Below are 17,044 nucleotides of genomic sequence, written 5' to 3' on the forward strand. Positions count from 1 at the left end.
TTTATGTATTTAAGGAAGTGTGTTATATGTATATTTGAAACGTGTATTATTAAGAAATAAAAGAAGTCTTTGTTATTGATATCTTGCATTGTATATTTTTTATCGCCTAATTCTAAGTTTCGAGTTGTATTAAATTATTTGAGTCGGAGTTAGGAAATCAAGTTAAAGTGCAAAGTCTTAATTGAGCGCTCTGGCATTATAATGATTTTGGGCATTCCCGATGTCGTAGTGCGTCGACCAAGGTTATCCCGACGTCGGAAACTCCGTTGCAAGAACATCAGAAGTACTACGTCGGGGAAACTTTTCTGACACGCTAAAAGGACGACATTGGAATAGCCTTATTCCCGACGTAGTTCATGCCAACGTGTGAATGGCATCGACAATGGAGTACACCAGATGTCACCTTCGTGCAACGAGAATAAGGAAATCCTAATGCGACATCGGGAAAATTTCCCCCGACATCATGGAAAAGACGTTGGGGAAAACCCCTTCCCCGACGTAGTATCTTCGTAGGGATAAATTTTATTATTATTTATTTTTATTCTTTTTTTTTTGTTATCGTTAGGTATTGTTTTTGGTTCCGCTTCTGAAGGCAACAAACAAAATTTAGAACAAATTATTAAAATAAAAATATTGCAATTTATAAAACCAAATACGAAATCCAAATGTCTAATAAAAATTACAATTAATACTATTGTTCAAATTGTTTAAAATGACGACATTAAAAGAAAAAAAAACTACATCTATCTCCTAAAACCTCGCAGACACCAAAAGAAAAAATTCCAAACCTACAAATGGTACAAAAGTACAAAAGTACAGTGAGATATATATCATATATGAGAAATTAAACAAATTAAAAGTTGAAAAATACGTACCCCAAGTGTGTTCACGGTCCTTTCTCTACCTGACTCATCTCCTCGATCATCTTTCTCATCTCTTCCACTTTTCATACATTTTCGTCCATATTTCGATCACTCTCTTCCTTTTTTCGGTCTCGCTTTGTCATTTGTCGACCACGCTCCTTCTCCCCCTTCTTCGTTGTTATTTAATTAAGTGATTAGTGTTTTCAAGGCTAGCCTTTAGTCCGGTAACCTCTCTGGAGTGCATGTCATAAGAAGAGGAAGAACTGGAAGTAGTACTCTTTCGGGACTTGGGCTTGGAGCCCTAACTAAGACCTTTTGAGTAGCCCGATCACCTACTCAAAGCAGTCTCGTATATCTCGTCCCCAAAAAGTGGTTGAGGACCTTATGGGGTGGGTTGGGACTGGAGTTCCAACATTTAATTATACACAATACTGCAAGAAATTTTGGCTTTGTCGACTACAAACATGCTAACCCCCCAAAATGTCACTGGCAGAAATGGATTCTCCAACGGATTATTTAATCATCAGCAATAAATGGAATTTCCAATGGTAAAAATTAGAGCGTTCACTTAGGTGAATTTTTGCCAGCGACTTATTTTTATACCATTGGCATAGGTAGACATATGTTGATGGTTTATTATTACCGTTGGCTTAAGTGGACTAACACCGACGACTTTTAATAGACCGTCGGCACTTCTTAGAAAACAAAAAAGCCCTGATCTCTTTTTTTTCTTCCATTCTCCCTTCCAAGGCCACTGCTCCCTTCCTCTTTACGTTTCTCCTCCCCATTCACGATTTCTCCTCCCCGCCACGAATAGACATCACCCCCCACCTTAATTTGGGATTTATATGTCGATAGCTGAAGGTCCAGTCTCTGATTTGTTTGGTCGCCCACTTTTCTTTGCTATATATGATTGGTTCTTAGAGGTATTTTCATCTTTCGTAAATCTTATCACTTTCTTCAACTAAAATATTAGTTCCTTATGAGAACACTCACTCCCTCTTATAATGTTGATATGGTTTGCATCTTTTCATTTGGTCCGCTCATGAGATCTAAACATCCATTTCTTTCTATTCATTTTTTTCTTGACCATTTGCAACATGGATTTGTTTTATAAACTTGCTTTTGGACCAAAAGCACTTGTTGTTACATTAGATAATATTGTAGCAAGATATATTCTTCGTGAAAACGCGTTTGCTTATAACAAGGTAATATATTGAATCCCACTTCTCTCATTCTATTTGTTAGACCGTGTATTAGTCAGCTAGAAGATAAATGGAGATCACTTCATGACAAGCAAATTAGACGATTATGTAATGTTTATGTATTGTTTATGTAATGTTTGTTATTTTGGATGAATTTATGTTAATTTTGTAAGAAACGAATGTAACTTTTATTGGAACATCAAATGAATTTTAATATTTGTTATACTTTGAATTGTGTTTAGGTACAAACCAAAAGGATGTTGGTGAAAAAACAATACAAATATAAAATATATTTAAAAAACACAACAAGCTTATGCCCATGCCACTATTTTAAGGCGTCGACATTTCATAGGTATACCGATGAAAACTATAACTGTCGGTAATAAATGTTGTCGACAATACGTGTATATGCCGACAACATTCTTACACCATCGACATAATAATTTCTAGCATTGGCATAGTTCCATTTGTTTAATTTCGTCGATAGTTCTAGTATATGCCAATGGTCTCTTTTTCGTCATTAGCAAAGGCTCTTTCGATGGACCTACGCTAATGATTTGTGCCGATGGCTAAATTTCTTCGACATAAGATAAGTCGATGCATTTTTAAGATATGCCGACGATTTTTGTCATCGGCAAAAGGTCAATTTCTTGTAGTACAATTTGTAAGTTGTGAGGTGATCAGAATTAAAATAGAAAGTGCAATAAAAAGTTTTTGTAAACTTACATATGCATCTGCTGCTGCTTGTGAAACGAACTCGCCAATCCTACTAACGTGTGTTTCTCTGATCAACTCGACACAATCCACTAGGCGATCACATTTTTCAACAAGCTCGTATTGTCTTTGAAGGAACGACTTGGATCCGCTTTTGTGGTTGTAAGGCTACTTTGCTCTAGTAGCCTTGTTAACCCATGATTGCTCCTACATTTAATCAACCAAAATGTTATATTCAAAAAAAAAAAAAAAAAGTACGTGAAGTCAAATTAAAGTAGATGATATAAATCATCTAAAATTGTCGAGTCATGTAATGATCGCGAAGGAAGTGCCAATCTTCCATGCGATTCCTCAATCTTGGTGGTAGGTTCGCACATGCTTCTTCAGGGTCACTATACTACTTGAAATGTCGGTGGTTGTCTCCCCTCAATTCCTTCCACGTGTTGAGCACATCTGATACTCAACAAAACGAATAAGTGCTCGATCACCAAAAACGAGCTCGAACCAGCACCACAAAAGAAAAATACATAAGGATTAATCTTCTACGTATGTAGGTTTAACATATATGTTTAGTGATTTACAAACTTATGTGCAGACCGCCCTTGACGACCTTAATGTACTCTAGAGGTACATCAGTCCACTTGAGGGCATTGATTGTAAATGTGTTTCGCGTTAACACACTGATGTCGTAGCTAACTATCATACCATACATTAATCGCATCATCTTAGTAATGGCTACTATCAGCTCGCATAGCACGTAGAAGCTAGACAAGAAGAGTCAAACTAGGCTAGACAAGAAGAGTCAAACTATTGTTTTAAGATTTCATATATTGTTAGTTAAAGGAACTTTAATTTTTACTTGTGTTAAGTATACTCTTTTATCCCTTATCAATGAAGTATTTTTTTTTAATTGAGTTCTCATCTCGCGTTAAGTTTGTTGGATGTGTTTATTCCGCTTGCTAGTCGTTCTGCGTGTTATCTCACAGATTTACGTAGGATGTTTAAGTGATCACGTCTCCACTTGGTTGCATAGAATGCCTTTTAGGCTAGGGCATGACAAGTTGGTATCAGAGCATAAGTTCTTGGGAAAATTTTTTAGATAGAGTAATGCATGTAGAAAGCTACATAATAGAGTTATGAAAATTTTAATGTATTGATGTGTTTTAGGAAGTTATGGCACCACAAAGAAGGCCGAGAAAAGGTCAACAAGTTGCAACTAATATTCTAGCTACTAGGAGCGCTAATAGGGCGCAAGCATATGACAAAATGTCTACTAATCCACATAAAATCGATGTACAAATGGCGGAGGAAAGCATGTTCGACCGCTTTGCTCAAAGACTAGCTGATCATTTCATGCCTACACCATCCACTATGGTTAAGAGATTTGGCATCGGGAGATTGAAGGCATTGGGAGAAACGACTTTCAAGGGACCACTAATCAAAATCATGCGGAGAAGTGGTTGAGTTTGATTGAAAAGTGTTTTGGGGTGATGGAGTACCTAAAGGAAAAGTGAAATTAGCAATATTTTTGTTGCAAGGTAGTGTTGAAGATTAGCAAAATTTCAATCAGTGTTACTAATTATTTTATTAGTTTTTTCTTAATAACCTAAATTCAATAAGCTAACATCTTAAGTTGCCTTATGAGATTTGAATTGCATCCAGAATGATAAAGGGATCAATGTTCTAGATACATCTTAAAGAATCTATAGTATAAGGGTTAAATTGGGTACCTTATCCTAATAACACTATGGATAGTATTGTCTACTTTGTATTTGATACAAATGCAATGATCTAAAGCGTTCATGTACGTGACATGTAAATGAGGGTATCCAATGTAATAATGAGTTTGCATAAGATTGGACCACGAAATAAAAGCCACTATATGTAATTTTATTGACTAGTTAAGTTTCTATTTCAATAGGATGACCTAGAATACTTAGTCTTAATACTCATGTATTATGAACTCTTGTTTGCGATGGATTATCCTTTGATTTGTCCGAGTGAGAATGACTAGATTTTCGGCTCAATAAGCCTACCATTTTGGGATCAAGACTGAATGGGGAGCTATGAACATAATCACACAATATAGAACTCACTCATTCCCAACTTTAGAATAATAAGTAAATGAGTGTTCTTTTAAGTAGTGTCTCTGGAATATGAACAAATGACTTTACCTTCTTTGTGGCATGAGAGGGGTTCTGTTTATTGGTTGTTCATTAGAGGAACACTAAAGGACTCGTAAACTAGGGGTAAAATGGTAATTTGACCAAACTCTATTTCGAACTTGATGTTATTAGTCTATGTCTATGAAAACAAATATATATATATATATATATATATATATATCTACAGTGATAAGAGTTCATCTGGGAGTATTTAGTTAAGTATGCACACAACTAACAAATATTGATTAATCTAGTTAATGAGTTTAGTCAATTAATTTCATATCATTGTAGCTTCTTATATGTGGATCCATTAGGTCCCCTTCTTAGCTTGTAAAGGTTATTAAGATTAGGCTCCTTATATATGTAGCAAAATAAAGCTAAAATATTACAAAAATATCAAAACTTAAAACTACTTGCAAAATATATCAAAATTTACATTTAGCTCATGTAAAATGTCCAAAACAAAAAACCCATTAAAGACACCCAAATATGCTTGAGGCATAAAATTCCCAGTTTTTTAAGTCTATCACTGATAAATCCAATAACAACAAAATGAAAGACTCTTTTTTAAAAAAGAAAAAGTAAAAAACTAATTGCAAAGATAACAAAATTTGCCTCTTAGCCTTTAACAAATAGAAAATGTACAAAAAAAACACATTGAATACATGAAATTTTCACCTTTTGAAGTCTATCATTGATATAAACCCGATAACAACGTATAATTGATACCATACTATCATGATGAACATTTTTGTACAAATACAAAAATCAGTTTATCAGTGATAACAAACTATTGTTCATATACCGCTATTACTAATATATCTCTATCACCAATATTTTTGTAACCCTAGATCTATTAGTGATAGCTAGCACACTATCAATGATATACTTTCAAAAGTGATAAAATTTTGTTAAAGATAGAAGTATATCATTGAAATATGTTAGTTTGGTTTTCACAAAATTTTATTTTCTATAAATGATAAAAATTGATTAATAATGGTTCCGATCTATAAATGATACATTTCTATCACTGATAAACTTCTAATGACAATGAAAATACACATATCCTTGAAAACATATTAACATGATTCAAAATTTTTGCTTTGTTTTGACATTAATTCGTAGAAATTGATCGTTAAGGCTTCTATCAATGATAACTTTTATGATCAATAAAATTTCATAAATGATAGAACCATATCATAAAAAATATATTTAAAGTGACTTTTTTTTTCATTGGATTCTATTGATGACAGGTTTCTATCACTAATCACTACAAGAAAATGGAGCATTCCCGACGCCGAAAATCACGTCGGCATAAAGAACGTCAGGAATAAGGGCTTTCCCGACGCCCTCAACAACGCGTCGGGAGATGCGTCAGGAAAACCATCTTTCCCGACGCACCACGAAGGCGTCGGCAAGAATACGTCGGGAAAAGGGGTTTTTCCCAACGCCGTGAACAATGCGTCGGGAGCGGCGTCGGGAATAGGGGTTTTTCCCGACGCCGCGTGAAACGTCGGGAAAAGGGGTTTAATGAGCGTCGGGAATTCCCCTTTTCCCGACGCATTTTGACGTGGCGTCGGGAAATCCCCTTTAAATTCTTTTCAAATCTGTATTCACAGAACCGAAACCGAGAGGAGGAGAAAAAGAAAGGAGAAGAAGAAGAAGTCGCCGCCGTGCATAATCCTTTTGTTCCGCCGCCGTCCGTCGTCGACCGCCCTCGCCGTTGTTCCTCGTCGCCGTCTGCCACTTTAGGTAAGTGAAATATGTAAATTTATTTAGTTTAAGTTTATGTTTTAGGGTTTTTTTTGATAAAAATTAGTTTAGGGTTATTTTTTATGAAAATTAGTTTAGGATTTTCTTTTGGAATAGATTTTTGTTTGTTAAATGTATATTGTATAGAGTGTGTGTAATTTGTGGTTGAATTGAAATTTGAAATTTGAAATTTGAATGGTTTAGGATTTTTGTTTTAGAAAATTGAATAAAATTGAATGGGGGTTGAATTGGGGGAGGGGGTTTATTGTTAAATTGAAAATTGAATTGGGAGGGGGGTTTATATTTGAATTGAAAATTGAAAATTGAAATTGGAGGGGAGGGGGGGGGGGGGTTAATAGTTAAATTGAATTAGGGGGATGTATAGTTAAATTTAAAATTGAATTGGAGGGAGGGGGTTTAAGTTAAATTGAAAATTGAAATTGGGGGGGGGGGGGGGGGGAGTTAATAGTTAAATTGAATTGGGAATGTAATATGTGTGTTAAGATTTGTTTTGGCTATCCTGCAGTTATGGTAGCTTTTTTGTTTTGAATTTGTTTATGTTTGGGATGGCTATCCTGCAGTTATGGTAGCCTTTTTTGTTTTGAATTTACTGGTATCAAGGGGTGGTAGTTAGGATAGCTTGAAGTATTTTGTTGTTAAGAATTAGGTTGTGTTGGCTATCCTGCAGTTATGGATAAGGGTTGGATGAAACTTAGAAATAAGTTATCTCTTGAGTATAGACATGGAGTGACCCAATTTTTAGAATTTGCCAAATTTCACGTTGATGCTTACGGACGATTGAGGTGTCCATGCAAGAGATGTTTGAATTTAAATTGGAGCTCATTAGAGGGTGTGGAAAGACATCTGCTGACTATAGGAATATCCCCCTACTACACAGAATGGGTGTATCATGGAGAGTCATTAAGCTATAGAGGTACAGAAAACTTTGAGGAAGGAACTAGTAGTAATCCTTTTAATGAAGGAACTAGTAGTACACAATTTAATGAAGAAGATGATATCTTTGGTATGCTAAATGATTTACAAGCCCCTATTGAACATGAAGAGGAAATAGAGGAATTTCGTTTGGAAGATGAAATGACGATGAATGTTGGGGTAAATATAGATGAAGATACAACAAATAATATATTTCAGGACTTATTGAATCAAGCACGTAATGAGTTGTACCCCGGTTGTTCTGAATTTTCGTCGTTGAATTTTTTGGTTAAGTTGATGCATGTGAAAGTTCTAAATGGTTGGAGTAACAAGTCGTTCGACATGTTGTTAGAACTTTTAAGAGCAGCGTTTTCAATGTGTAATAGTACTATTCCTAGAGTCTACAATGAGGATGTTCAGAATGACCATATTAATATACTAGAAGTTGTTGTAAGCCACCAAGTGGATGACCACATCGAGAATGACACTCTATGCAGAAATGACGTTGATCCCACAATCGTTGAAAGACCGATTGTGCGTCATGTCACTGACGACTTCATCGACGATGTGGATGAACACTTGTCACATGCAAGCGATGAGGAATTATAGTGACAAATTAAACCACGTATGCACATATTTATATCTAGTTTATATATTTTGATTCTAGCTATGTGTTTGTATTTGGTTATTGAATGTTTGTTTTTTATATGTCCATAGTCATTATGTCATATCGACGATCAAATTTTATGGAGACGGACGATATGTTCCTCCAGTTTGAGGAGGATTTAGATAACATTGCGGGAGGGTCGTCATCTGTGGGCGACAATACGGGTGAGTCTAAGAATTTTATTCATTTTTAACTTACAAATATTTCATGTAGGGGTTCCTAACTTTATATCTTATTGTCTATTTATTGAGCAGGGTCTTCTTCTCAACAAACGACTCCGACTCCTAGGAGACGTGCGCAGTCTCGACTTTTGGAGTTAGAGCGCCACGTTGCAATAAATGGGCGCATTCCGATGACGATCGCCCCTGGAGCGGAGAAGCCTATTTCTCCACACGCCGTTCGCTTCAGCCAAGCGATAGGCGTGTGCGTGCGAAAGACATTTCCCGTCCGCTGTCTTAAGTGGGCGGATGTTGGGAGAGAATACATTGAGGTCGTCAAGGGCGACCTCCAGGTAATTAAATGCACTACACATTTATATATGATTTCATTTGAAACATATCTAACTTTAACCAATCTAATGTGTTATGTTTGTAATGTGCAGCGATTGTTTGTGCTTGATTTCAATGATCAAGCAATGAACAGGTTTGTTGAGCATCAGATGCTCACGACCTTTAAAGAGTTTCGGGCCGACTGTCATAGACATTTCAAAAAGTACAGCGACCCGGAGGAGGCTCGTGCCAACCCACCAAACGCATTGGTTGGACGTGATGAGGATTGGCACTTCCTCTGCGACCATTATATCAGCCGTGCATTCCAGGTATTTGTCATGATTAATTATGATAACAAGTTTTAATATGTATAAGAAATAAACAATATAATTGTTTTAATGCAGGAGCAATCACGGACAAACAAGGCTGCTAGACAGAAGCAGCCTTACAATCATAGTAGCGGGTCCAAGTCGTTTCTACAACGACAGTATGAGCTCGCTGAAAGAAGAGAGCAGCCGGTCGATCGTGTGGAATTGTTCCGGGAAACACACGTTCGAGCTGGGACATTCGTGTCGCAGGCCGCCGAGGATGCGCATGTAAGTTATACCCTTATTAATTATCCACTTTTATTATATATTTTTGCGCGTTACCTAACATAATTTTTAAATTTGTTGCAGAATCAAATGCTGGAACTCCAATCCCAGCCTACCCCAGAGGGTAGTCAGCCACTCTCTGAGGATGAGATATGCGATCAGGTGTTGGGTAGACGACCAGGCTACTCAAAAGGCCTTGGTTGGGGACCCAAGCCGAATGCCCGCAGAACGGCAAGTGCAAGCAGTTCGTCGACATCTTGTTCGCAGTCCACACAAAAAGAGATTGAATTACAAGCTAAACTTCATGAAGCTTTGGAACGGATTGAAGTACAAGATAGAAATCACCAAGCATTAGTTTCACAAGTGGAAGCTATGAAAAAGATGATTGAAGACCTAACTCGTGCACAACAGGGACCACCACATGATCCCTAGCTCTGCGGTACGTCGTATATGTCTCTATTATTCTTAAGTTTTTGCAATATATGATTATGTATTAAACTTAGTTATTTTTATACCATTTTTAGGACCGAAGGTGTAGAATGACGCGCATACGCACCTCGTTGGGAGATTGGGTCTTATGTTTATGTTTTTTCTATATTGAGAACTATATTTTCTTGTAGTCAACTTATTCGTATTATTAATTTTAATTCTATTTTTTTAATTTGTGTTTGTATATTTATTAATTTAATCCAAAACGTCGCGAAATTTTTTTGAGCAATCCGAACATCATTGTGAATGTTTGAGCAAAATATTATAAGGAAAAAAGTAAAAATAAAATATTTAAAAAAATATATAAAAAAATATTTCCTGACGTTCATTACGTCGGGAAAAAAACGTCGGAAAATAGGTTTTCCCCGACGCCGGGAGATGCGTCGGCATAGACGGCGTCGGGAATAAGGTTTTCCCGACGGCGTCGGGAAAGCCTCTCGCGACGCATTTCTCCCGACGTTCTTCCCGACGTCGTTTTGTACGTCGGGATATCCTTTCCCGACGTACTTTGCATTTTCGCCGACGTATTTGTGCGTCGGGAGTACCCACGTCTCTTGTAGTGAATAGACTTGAAGAAAGTTAAATTTATTTTCATGAAAAGTAAAAAAAAAGTCATAGTTTCATTATTATTATTTTTTTAAAAATTGTTGATAAGTGTCTCTATCAGTGTTTGAAGAAAGTTGAATATATTTTTATGAAAAGCAATAAAATGTATAGTTTCACTCCTCTTTTTTTTTTTTTTTTTCTTCTTTTGTTATGTTGTTTAGAGTCTATCAAATAGATTTGTATAACTGATAGATTCGAAGAAAGTTGACTTTGTTTTCATGAAAAGTAAGAAAATACATAGTTTCAATGTTACTTCTTTTATGTTGTTGATTAGTGTTTATGAGTGATACACTTGAAGAAAATTGAATATAATTTCATGAGAAGTGAGAAAATGTAGTTTCATTGTTTTTTTTTCAAGTCTATCAATGATATGTTTCTATCATTGGTAGATTTGAAGAAAGTTGAATTTATTTTCATGAAAAGTAAGAAAATACATAGTTTCAATGTTGTTTTTTGAGGTTGTTAATTAGTACCTATCAGTGATAGAGTAGAAGAAAAGTTGAATATATTTTCATGAAAAGTGAGAAAATGTATATTTTTTTTTTTTTTTTTTTTGTTTATAGTCTATGGGTGATGTGCTTTGATTAATGATAGACTTGAAGAAAGTTGAATTTGTTTTCATGAAAAATAAGAAAATATATAGCTTCAATTATGTTTTTGTTGTATATTTAATAGTCTATCGGTGATAGGTTTCGAATTCTATTATTGGTAGACTATAAAGAAAGTTAAATTTATTTTCATGAAAAGGTAAGAAAATGTATAGTTTCATTGTTTTTTTTTTTTTCTTTCCAACGATGATAGGTTTTTATCCTCGACAAACTTAGAGAAAGTTGAATTTTTGTGGAAAGTAAGAATAATATGTACATCATTGTTGTTATTTTAGTGTACTTGTTAATTATTGTCTATTGATGCTATGTTTCTAACATCAATAGAAGCATCAATAGACTTAGAAAATGAATTAAGAATTTTTATTAATGAAAAATAAGTAAAGGTATAGTTTGATTATTGTTTGTATAGTGTTGTTGATTTAAGTCTATTTGATGATAGATCTCACAGAGTTGAAGAAAGATAATTTCATTGTTGTTTATTTTGTGTAGATTAGAGTCTATCAATGTTAAGTTCTTGTCACTAAATAGGCTTTAAAAAAAAGTTAAATTTATTTTTCAAGAAAATGTATAGATTTCTATTAGTGGTGTTTTTGTTTTTGTTTTTGTTTTTTCTTAAAAACACTCCTATTTCTGGTAAAGTTTGGGCTAATTGACTTTAGAAATATTTAAATGAACAAGCAATATAATGAAATTCAGTGTTGATGAATTTGCTTTAATTAACGATAAATCAAATAAATTTAGAATGAAAATCAATGGAATTTCACTAATTAGAAGGTTGTGGCTTTGAGTCTAAACTCACATGCCACTTGGAATTCCACTGCTGATTAGTTACCGAAGTCCTAACCCATAAATTGATTCCACCTGTTAGATTGTTGTTGCTTTAGTTAAAAATTTAATTAGCTCGGATAAACTTCCAATATTCTCTAAGAAGGAACCTAAAAATTCATTTGTTGAAACCCAAACTCTCAATTTCGTCGTTTCTTACAAATTATGGCATGTTTCCTAAAAATTTGTTTTGATCACATGAGCGAAGGAGGAGAGAAACGTCGAAGAGGATGAATCGAGCGAGTAAAGGATGGGAATCCCAACAAATATGACGAGTGTTCGATTAAGAGGATGGTGAAAAAAATCACGCTAGATTTTTTTTCATTTGAAATCAAGTCTATTTTTTGAGTAAACGAAAAAAATCAGAATGTTGGAGAAAATTTGCTAGTTTTAAAAGTCGTTATATCCTTAATTAATGTTTTATTCCAAAAGGGTTATCTATTACAAAAACTTTTGAGATTATCATATTTTGGACAAATTTATTTAGGAAAATAATATAAGGGGCATTTTCAAATATAGAAAAATAAACTAAAATATTTATAGTCTACAACAAAATTTTGGATTCTATCAATGATAAAAACTGATAAACTTTTGTTACTGTTTTTCAATATCACTTATAGAAGCATATCAGTGTCTATCAATGTCTATTATTGATAGAATCTGACCATTTGCTATATTTTTTAAATATTTTGTCAAATTTTCCATTTTTTACAATTACACATAATATAATGTAGGTGATATTATAACATAAAGTTTATATTGAATTAAACTTTAAATTATAAATTAAAATTTTGAATTTGATTAAAAAATTCATTGAGAGAATAAAATATTTTAACAAGGTCAAATATTAATATAATGTGAATTAGATTCATATCAAAACTATAAGTTAAAATTAATGGGTATATAGTATAGATTAAAATTATAGATTACGAGAGAATATGATCCAAAATCTAGATTAAATTAAATATAAAATATTTAATTTAGAAATTAATTAATTAATTAATTTTTAATTTTTAATTTAATTTAATTTAATAAATTGAATTAAAACTATAAGTTATATGAGAGACATTTATTTGAATATAATTAAATTGGATTTAATTTTATATGAATTTAATTTTATATTAAGTTAAGTTAAATTATAATTTGTGGCAATTTTAGGAATAATAATTAAGTATATAGCAACATTTTAAAAAGATTGCAAATATAGTAATGCCTACAAATTAAGATAATTTTGGACTTAATTATCTTAGATTTGTTTAACTTTGTTTAATTTATTGGACGTTATTTTGAAATTTATTTAATAAGAATTATTTGATTTTGTGAAAATTAGAGTTAATTAAATATTTATTGGAAGAATATTTAATTAATTAGAGGATTTGGAAGTGTGGTGTTTGTTGAAAATTTGATTAATATATATATAATTATTGTGAGAAAGGGAAAGATAATTGTATTTGTTGAAATATAATTATTTAAGGAAAAGTAAAATAATTGTAGAAGGGAGAAAATATAATAATAATAATTTTTTTTTTAGAAGATAAAATGTCAATTTGATAGGGAATTATTTGAGATAGGGGTTGGATTATTTTGGGAAAATGAAGAAAAGAAAAAGGGAAAAGGAAAAGGAAAATAACTAAAAATATAATTATTATTTAGTAAAAAGATATTTATTTCTGGAAAAAGATAAAAGTTAATCGGACGAGAGTTACATAAGGAAGTAGAAAAATTTGATTTATTTTGGAAATTAAAAGATTTAGTAAAAAGGAAAAGAATTAATAATAATAATAATAATAAATAGTGTCTATGTTTGCGTGGGGTTTAAAGAAAAAGAAAGAATATGAAAGAAAAAAAAAAGAGAGAGAAAGGGAATTCCAAAGGAATCTTCTTCTCCCTCTCCATTCAGTCCTAGCAGTGCCACCACGTGACTTGCGGATCGTCTTCTTCTGTTGTTCGTTAACCGTCATCGACGACTCTTTATTCGTCTCATTCAAACCCAAGCACGGCCCGTTGATGTGGAGTGTCTCTCTTCAAACTCTAGGTCAAGCTGCGTCTCCCAACCGACTCCATCTCCTTTGTGCGTTGGTTCTCCACCACAAGTTGCACTTCGCGTCAAGTCGATCGTTTTTCGTCTCCGTCTAGCCATCGCCGTCGACGATCTACAGCTTCTCACTCAAGCTGTGCCATTACAACCTCTTTTCCAAGCCATTTGCTTTTGAGCAGTGAACTTTGGTGAGTTTTGCTTGGATTTAGGTGTACCCATCAAGTGTTAATTATTGGTCTAAACTAAATTAATTTTGGATTAAGTTGGATTAGTTTCCTTAAAGGTCATTGGCAAAATTGTGGGACAATTAATTGAAAATTTTCCTTAAGATTGAATTTGTTTCAACCTCTTTTATTAGTAAGTCGACTTAGGAAAATTTAAAGGTTGACCGTTATATTGCTAATTAAAGTTACTAAAATTTTCTATGTTGTTTAGGATCGAGTCAATTGGAAAACTTTCGACCATCAGCTAGAAAATAATTGTTTTGGCTAATCTCAAGGTAAGAGATTCTTCTACTAAACCTTCGAACTAAATTTAAGAGTTGCATGTATTTTGTGATTATGCATTGATAGTAGCTGAAAATGCATAATAGGATGTTGTGGTTGTTGACTGATATTACATGATGATTAATCATGATTTATGGATTTCATGCTTTATGGACTATTACGATTGTGAATTGCTATGACGGATGATTCATGCATGTCATGATGATTGTTTCATGCTTTTGGGAGTATGGTGTCAGTTAACTTTGTCTATTAAGGTTTTTACCTCACATGTATTGTGTTCCTATCTATGAGGTCACTCGCACGACTAAAGGCATCCTACGGGACCACTTGCACGATTAGGGGTGTATCTACGAATCACATGCATGGTTGGGGGTCAGTTATACTGTATATGGGGTCACTCGCATGACTGGGGGTATTCCAATGGGATCACTCGTACGGTTAGGGGTGTACCTACATATCACAAACATGTTTAGGAGTGTGTACCTATAATCACTCACATGACTAAGGGTGTTCTTACGAGATCACTCGCACGATTAGGGATGTTCGTAAGGTCTCACTCACCTAGTGTGTATCTACAATCACTCGTACGACTAGGGGTGTTCTTATCAGATCACTCATACGATTAAGGGCGTTCGTACGATCTCACTTGCCCAGGTGTGCTCAATTGGACATACATTATGATTATGTTTCTGACGGGAAGTTAATAGATCACCTAACAGGATAAGTAGTGGGTCCCTTACTGGATATATTTTTATATACTCACTCTTTTCTATGTTTAATATTTCAGGCAAAGATAAAGGATCTGGAAAGCTGATGAGCGAAATGAAGGGTCCGTGACATGCCATAAGAGGCATCAATTCTGCTTTCGCATTTATTTATCAATTTTTTTAGTATTTTAATTTTAGACATTTGTTTTAAAGTTTTATCTTATTTATTTATTTGTTTGTTTTCTTTAAAATTGTTGGAACCTGGGGGTCATGTTTTCACGGTAATTTATTGATTTTGCAAATTTTACGTCATTCAAACATTAATTTAATTTATATTACTTTTATAAAAATTTTAGTTTTCCTCTTTTTAAGAAAGTAGCTTTTGTTATTTGTCTTTTGAGTAATGACCTTACTTAGTTTGAAAGTTCGAGTCATTACATATAGCAAAAGTTATCAGTGATAGACTTCTACCTCTGATAGACTCTTATAGTCCATCAATGATAGATTAATATTTGCAACATGGTCTATCAATGATAGATTGCTATCATTGATAGACTTTGACAGATTTTGCTATATTTGCAAATTTTTTAAAATGTTGTTATATACTTGATTATTTTGAATTTAATTGCTATATTTACAACTATCCCTAGAAATAATCAATTTATATGAGGGTTGCAGAAAGATTGTGGGACCATTCCACGTGTTAATCTCCCACATTCTCCCTCTCATCAATTGATGTCTTCTTCCTTTTATTGATTTGGAAAAGACAAAAGGAAAAGATCGAGGTTAACAAAAATATAAAAAGAGTTCTGTAATTTTTCACTACATAAAAATTTTCATAAAATTTTATACCAAGATTTTGGTTCCCACAAACCAAATCTCTAAGTTGCTCAGAAATATAGGGAGGTTTCCGTTTTGGTGGTGTTCAATAAAACTTTCATACTTCGTGACTCTCAAAAGGCGATTGGTAGACTTAAAGACTTCAACGTACGTAAGATTTCTTCCCTGAATTGTTTTTAAAAAAATACAGCTTAATTTAAATTTAACTAATATAGTAGGTTCTTCGTATTTAATTTTTCCAATATATAAATATTTCAATTTTTCAATTAAAATTGAGTTCTGGTTCTGTAAAAGTTTTTCAGTTACATAAAGGCTCTTATTCTTTAGTCTCTACATGAACCACCTATATGTTTATCGCATATTGTTCAAGTTACATCAAATAATAGCCTATGAATCTTAGGTATTGGATTGAATTTAGTATTGTCTAATTGACAAATAAAATCCAATATTGAATTTAGTATTGTCTTATTCCTTTTACTTGATATATGAGATTTAGGACACAAAATCCAAAATGAATTTGTTTGAAGATGAGAAGAATGTGGCCTGCAAAATAAAAAATATGCACTATTGATGCATGCCATGCATACACCCTCTATACTTTAGCCAGAAATTGAATGGATGTGAAAGCTAGAGAGAGTTTGTGAGTCGGACTCAAATGCCTTGTATAAAGTTAAAATGATGGATTTTTTTTTAGCAAGTTGACTTTGAAAATTCTTTAGATTTCCTATTCCTTAAGATAATTAGATAACCAAAGGGGCGAAAGGGTGTGCCTAATTTCATGTTTGGCTAGGGTCGACCTCGAGCAAGCATCTTCTTGGGATATATTTTGGGTTTAAAGTGTTATTTTGGGTCGGGGTATGTGTGAAACATACCTTATTGGACATTTGGCAAGGGTTGATGTAAACTCCACTCTTTCTTTTCTTTTGCTTAAGTTTCATTGTGTGATTTGTTGCTATTATTGATGGTTTGTAGTTGGAGAAAAGAGTGCAACCGAGTTAAGTTTTTGTGAAGCTAAGTTAAATGAAGGAGAAATTTTTCTAGTATT

The 17,044-nt window shown here is 33.5% G+C and overlaps 1 protein-coding gene across 3 annotated transcripts; it reads left to right on the forward strand.

The window, feature by feature from the left end:
• The first annotated feature begins 8,175 nt into the window (after positions 1-8,175).
• On the forward strand, positions 8,176-10,041 carry LOC127150930 (uncharacterized). 3 transcript variants are annotated; one of them, XM_051089797.1, is made up of 6 exons: positions 8,176-8,463; positions 8,554-8,810; positions 8,901-9,116; positions 9,192-9,383; positions 9,465-9,819; positions 9,905-10,041. In XM_051089797.1, exons 1-5 carry the CDS (start codon positions 8,325-8,327, stop codon positions 9,810-9,812), a joined length of 1,152 nt encoding a protein of 383 aa, XP_050945754.1. In that variant the 5' UTR covers positions 8,176-8,324; the 3' UTR covers positions 9,813-9,819; positions 9,905-10,041. The 3 variants fall into 3 exon arrangements, with proteins under 3 accessions (XP_050945754.1, XP_050945745.1, XP_050945749.1); XM_051089792.1 differs by having other exon boundaries at positions 8,189-8,257; positions 8,350-8,463; positions 8,554-9,116; XM_051089788.1 differs by having other exon boundaries at positions 8,554-9,116.
• Positions 10,042-17,044: the final 7,003 nt, after the last annotated feature.

Source organism: Cucumis melo, chromosome 1 (assembly GCF_025177605.1).
Source record: "Cucumis melo cultivar AY chromosome 1, USDA_Cmelo_AY_1.0, whole genome shotgun sequence".
NCBI classification, from domain to species: Eukaryota; Viridiplantae; Streptophyta; class Magnoliopsida; order Cucurbitales; family Cucurbitaceae; genus Cucumis; species Cucumis melo.

What these genes read in the sequence shown, in the direction of transcription:
- LOC127150930 (XM_051089788.1), top strand. Translation starts at nt 8,325, where the DNA reads ATGTTTGTTTTTTATATGTCCATAGTCATTATGTCATATCGACGATCA. An exon ending in ATCTGTGGGCGACAATACGG is followed by an intron (nt 8,464 to 8,553) that starts GTGAGTCTAAGA and finishes TTTATTGAGCAG; the next exon opens with GGTCTTCTTCTCAACAAACG. An exon ending in ATATCAGCCGTGCATTCCAG is followed by an intron (nt 9,117 to 9,191) that starts GTATTTGTCATG and finishes GTTTTAATGCAG; the next exon opens with GAGCAATCACGGACAAACAA.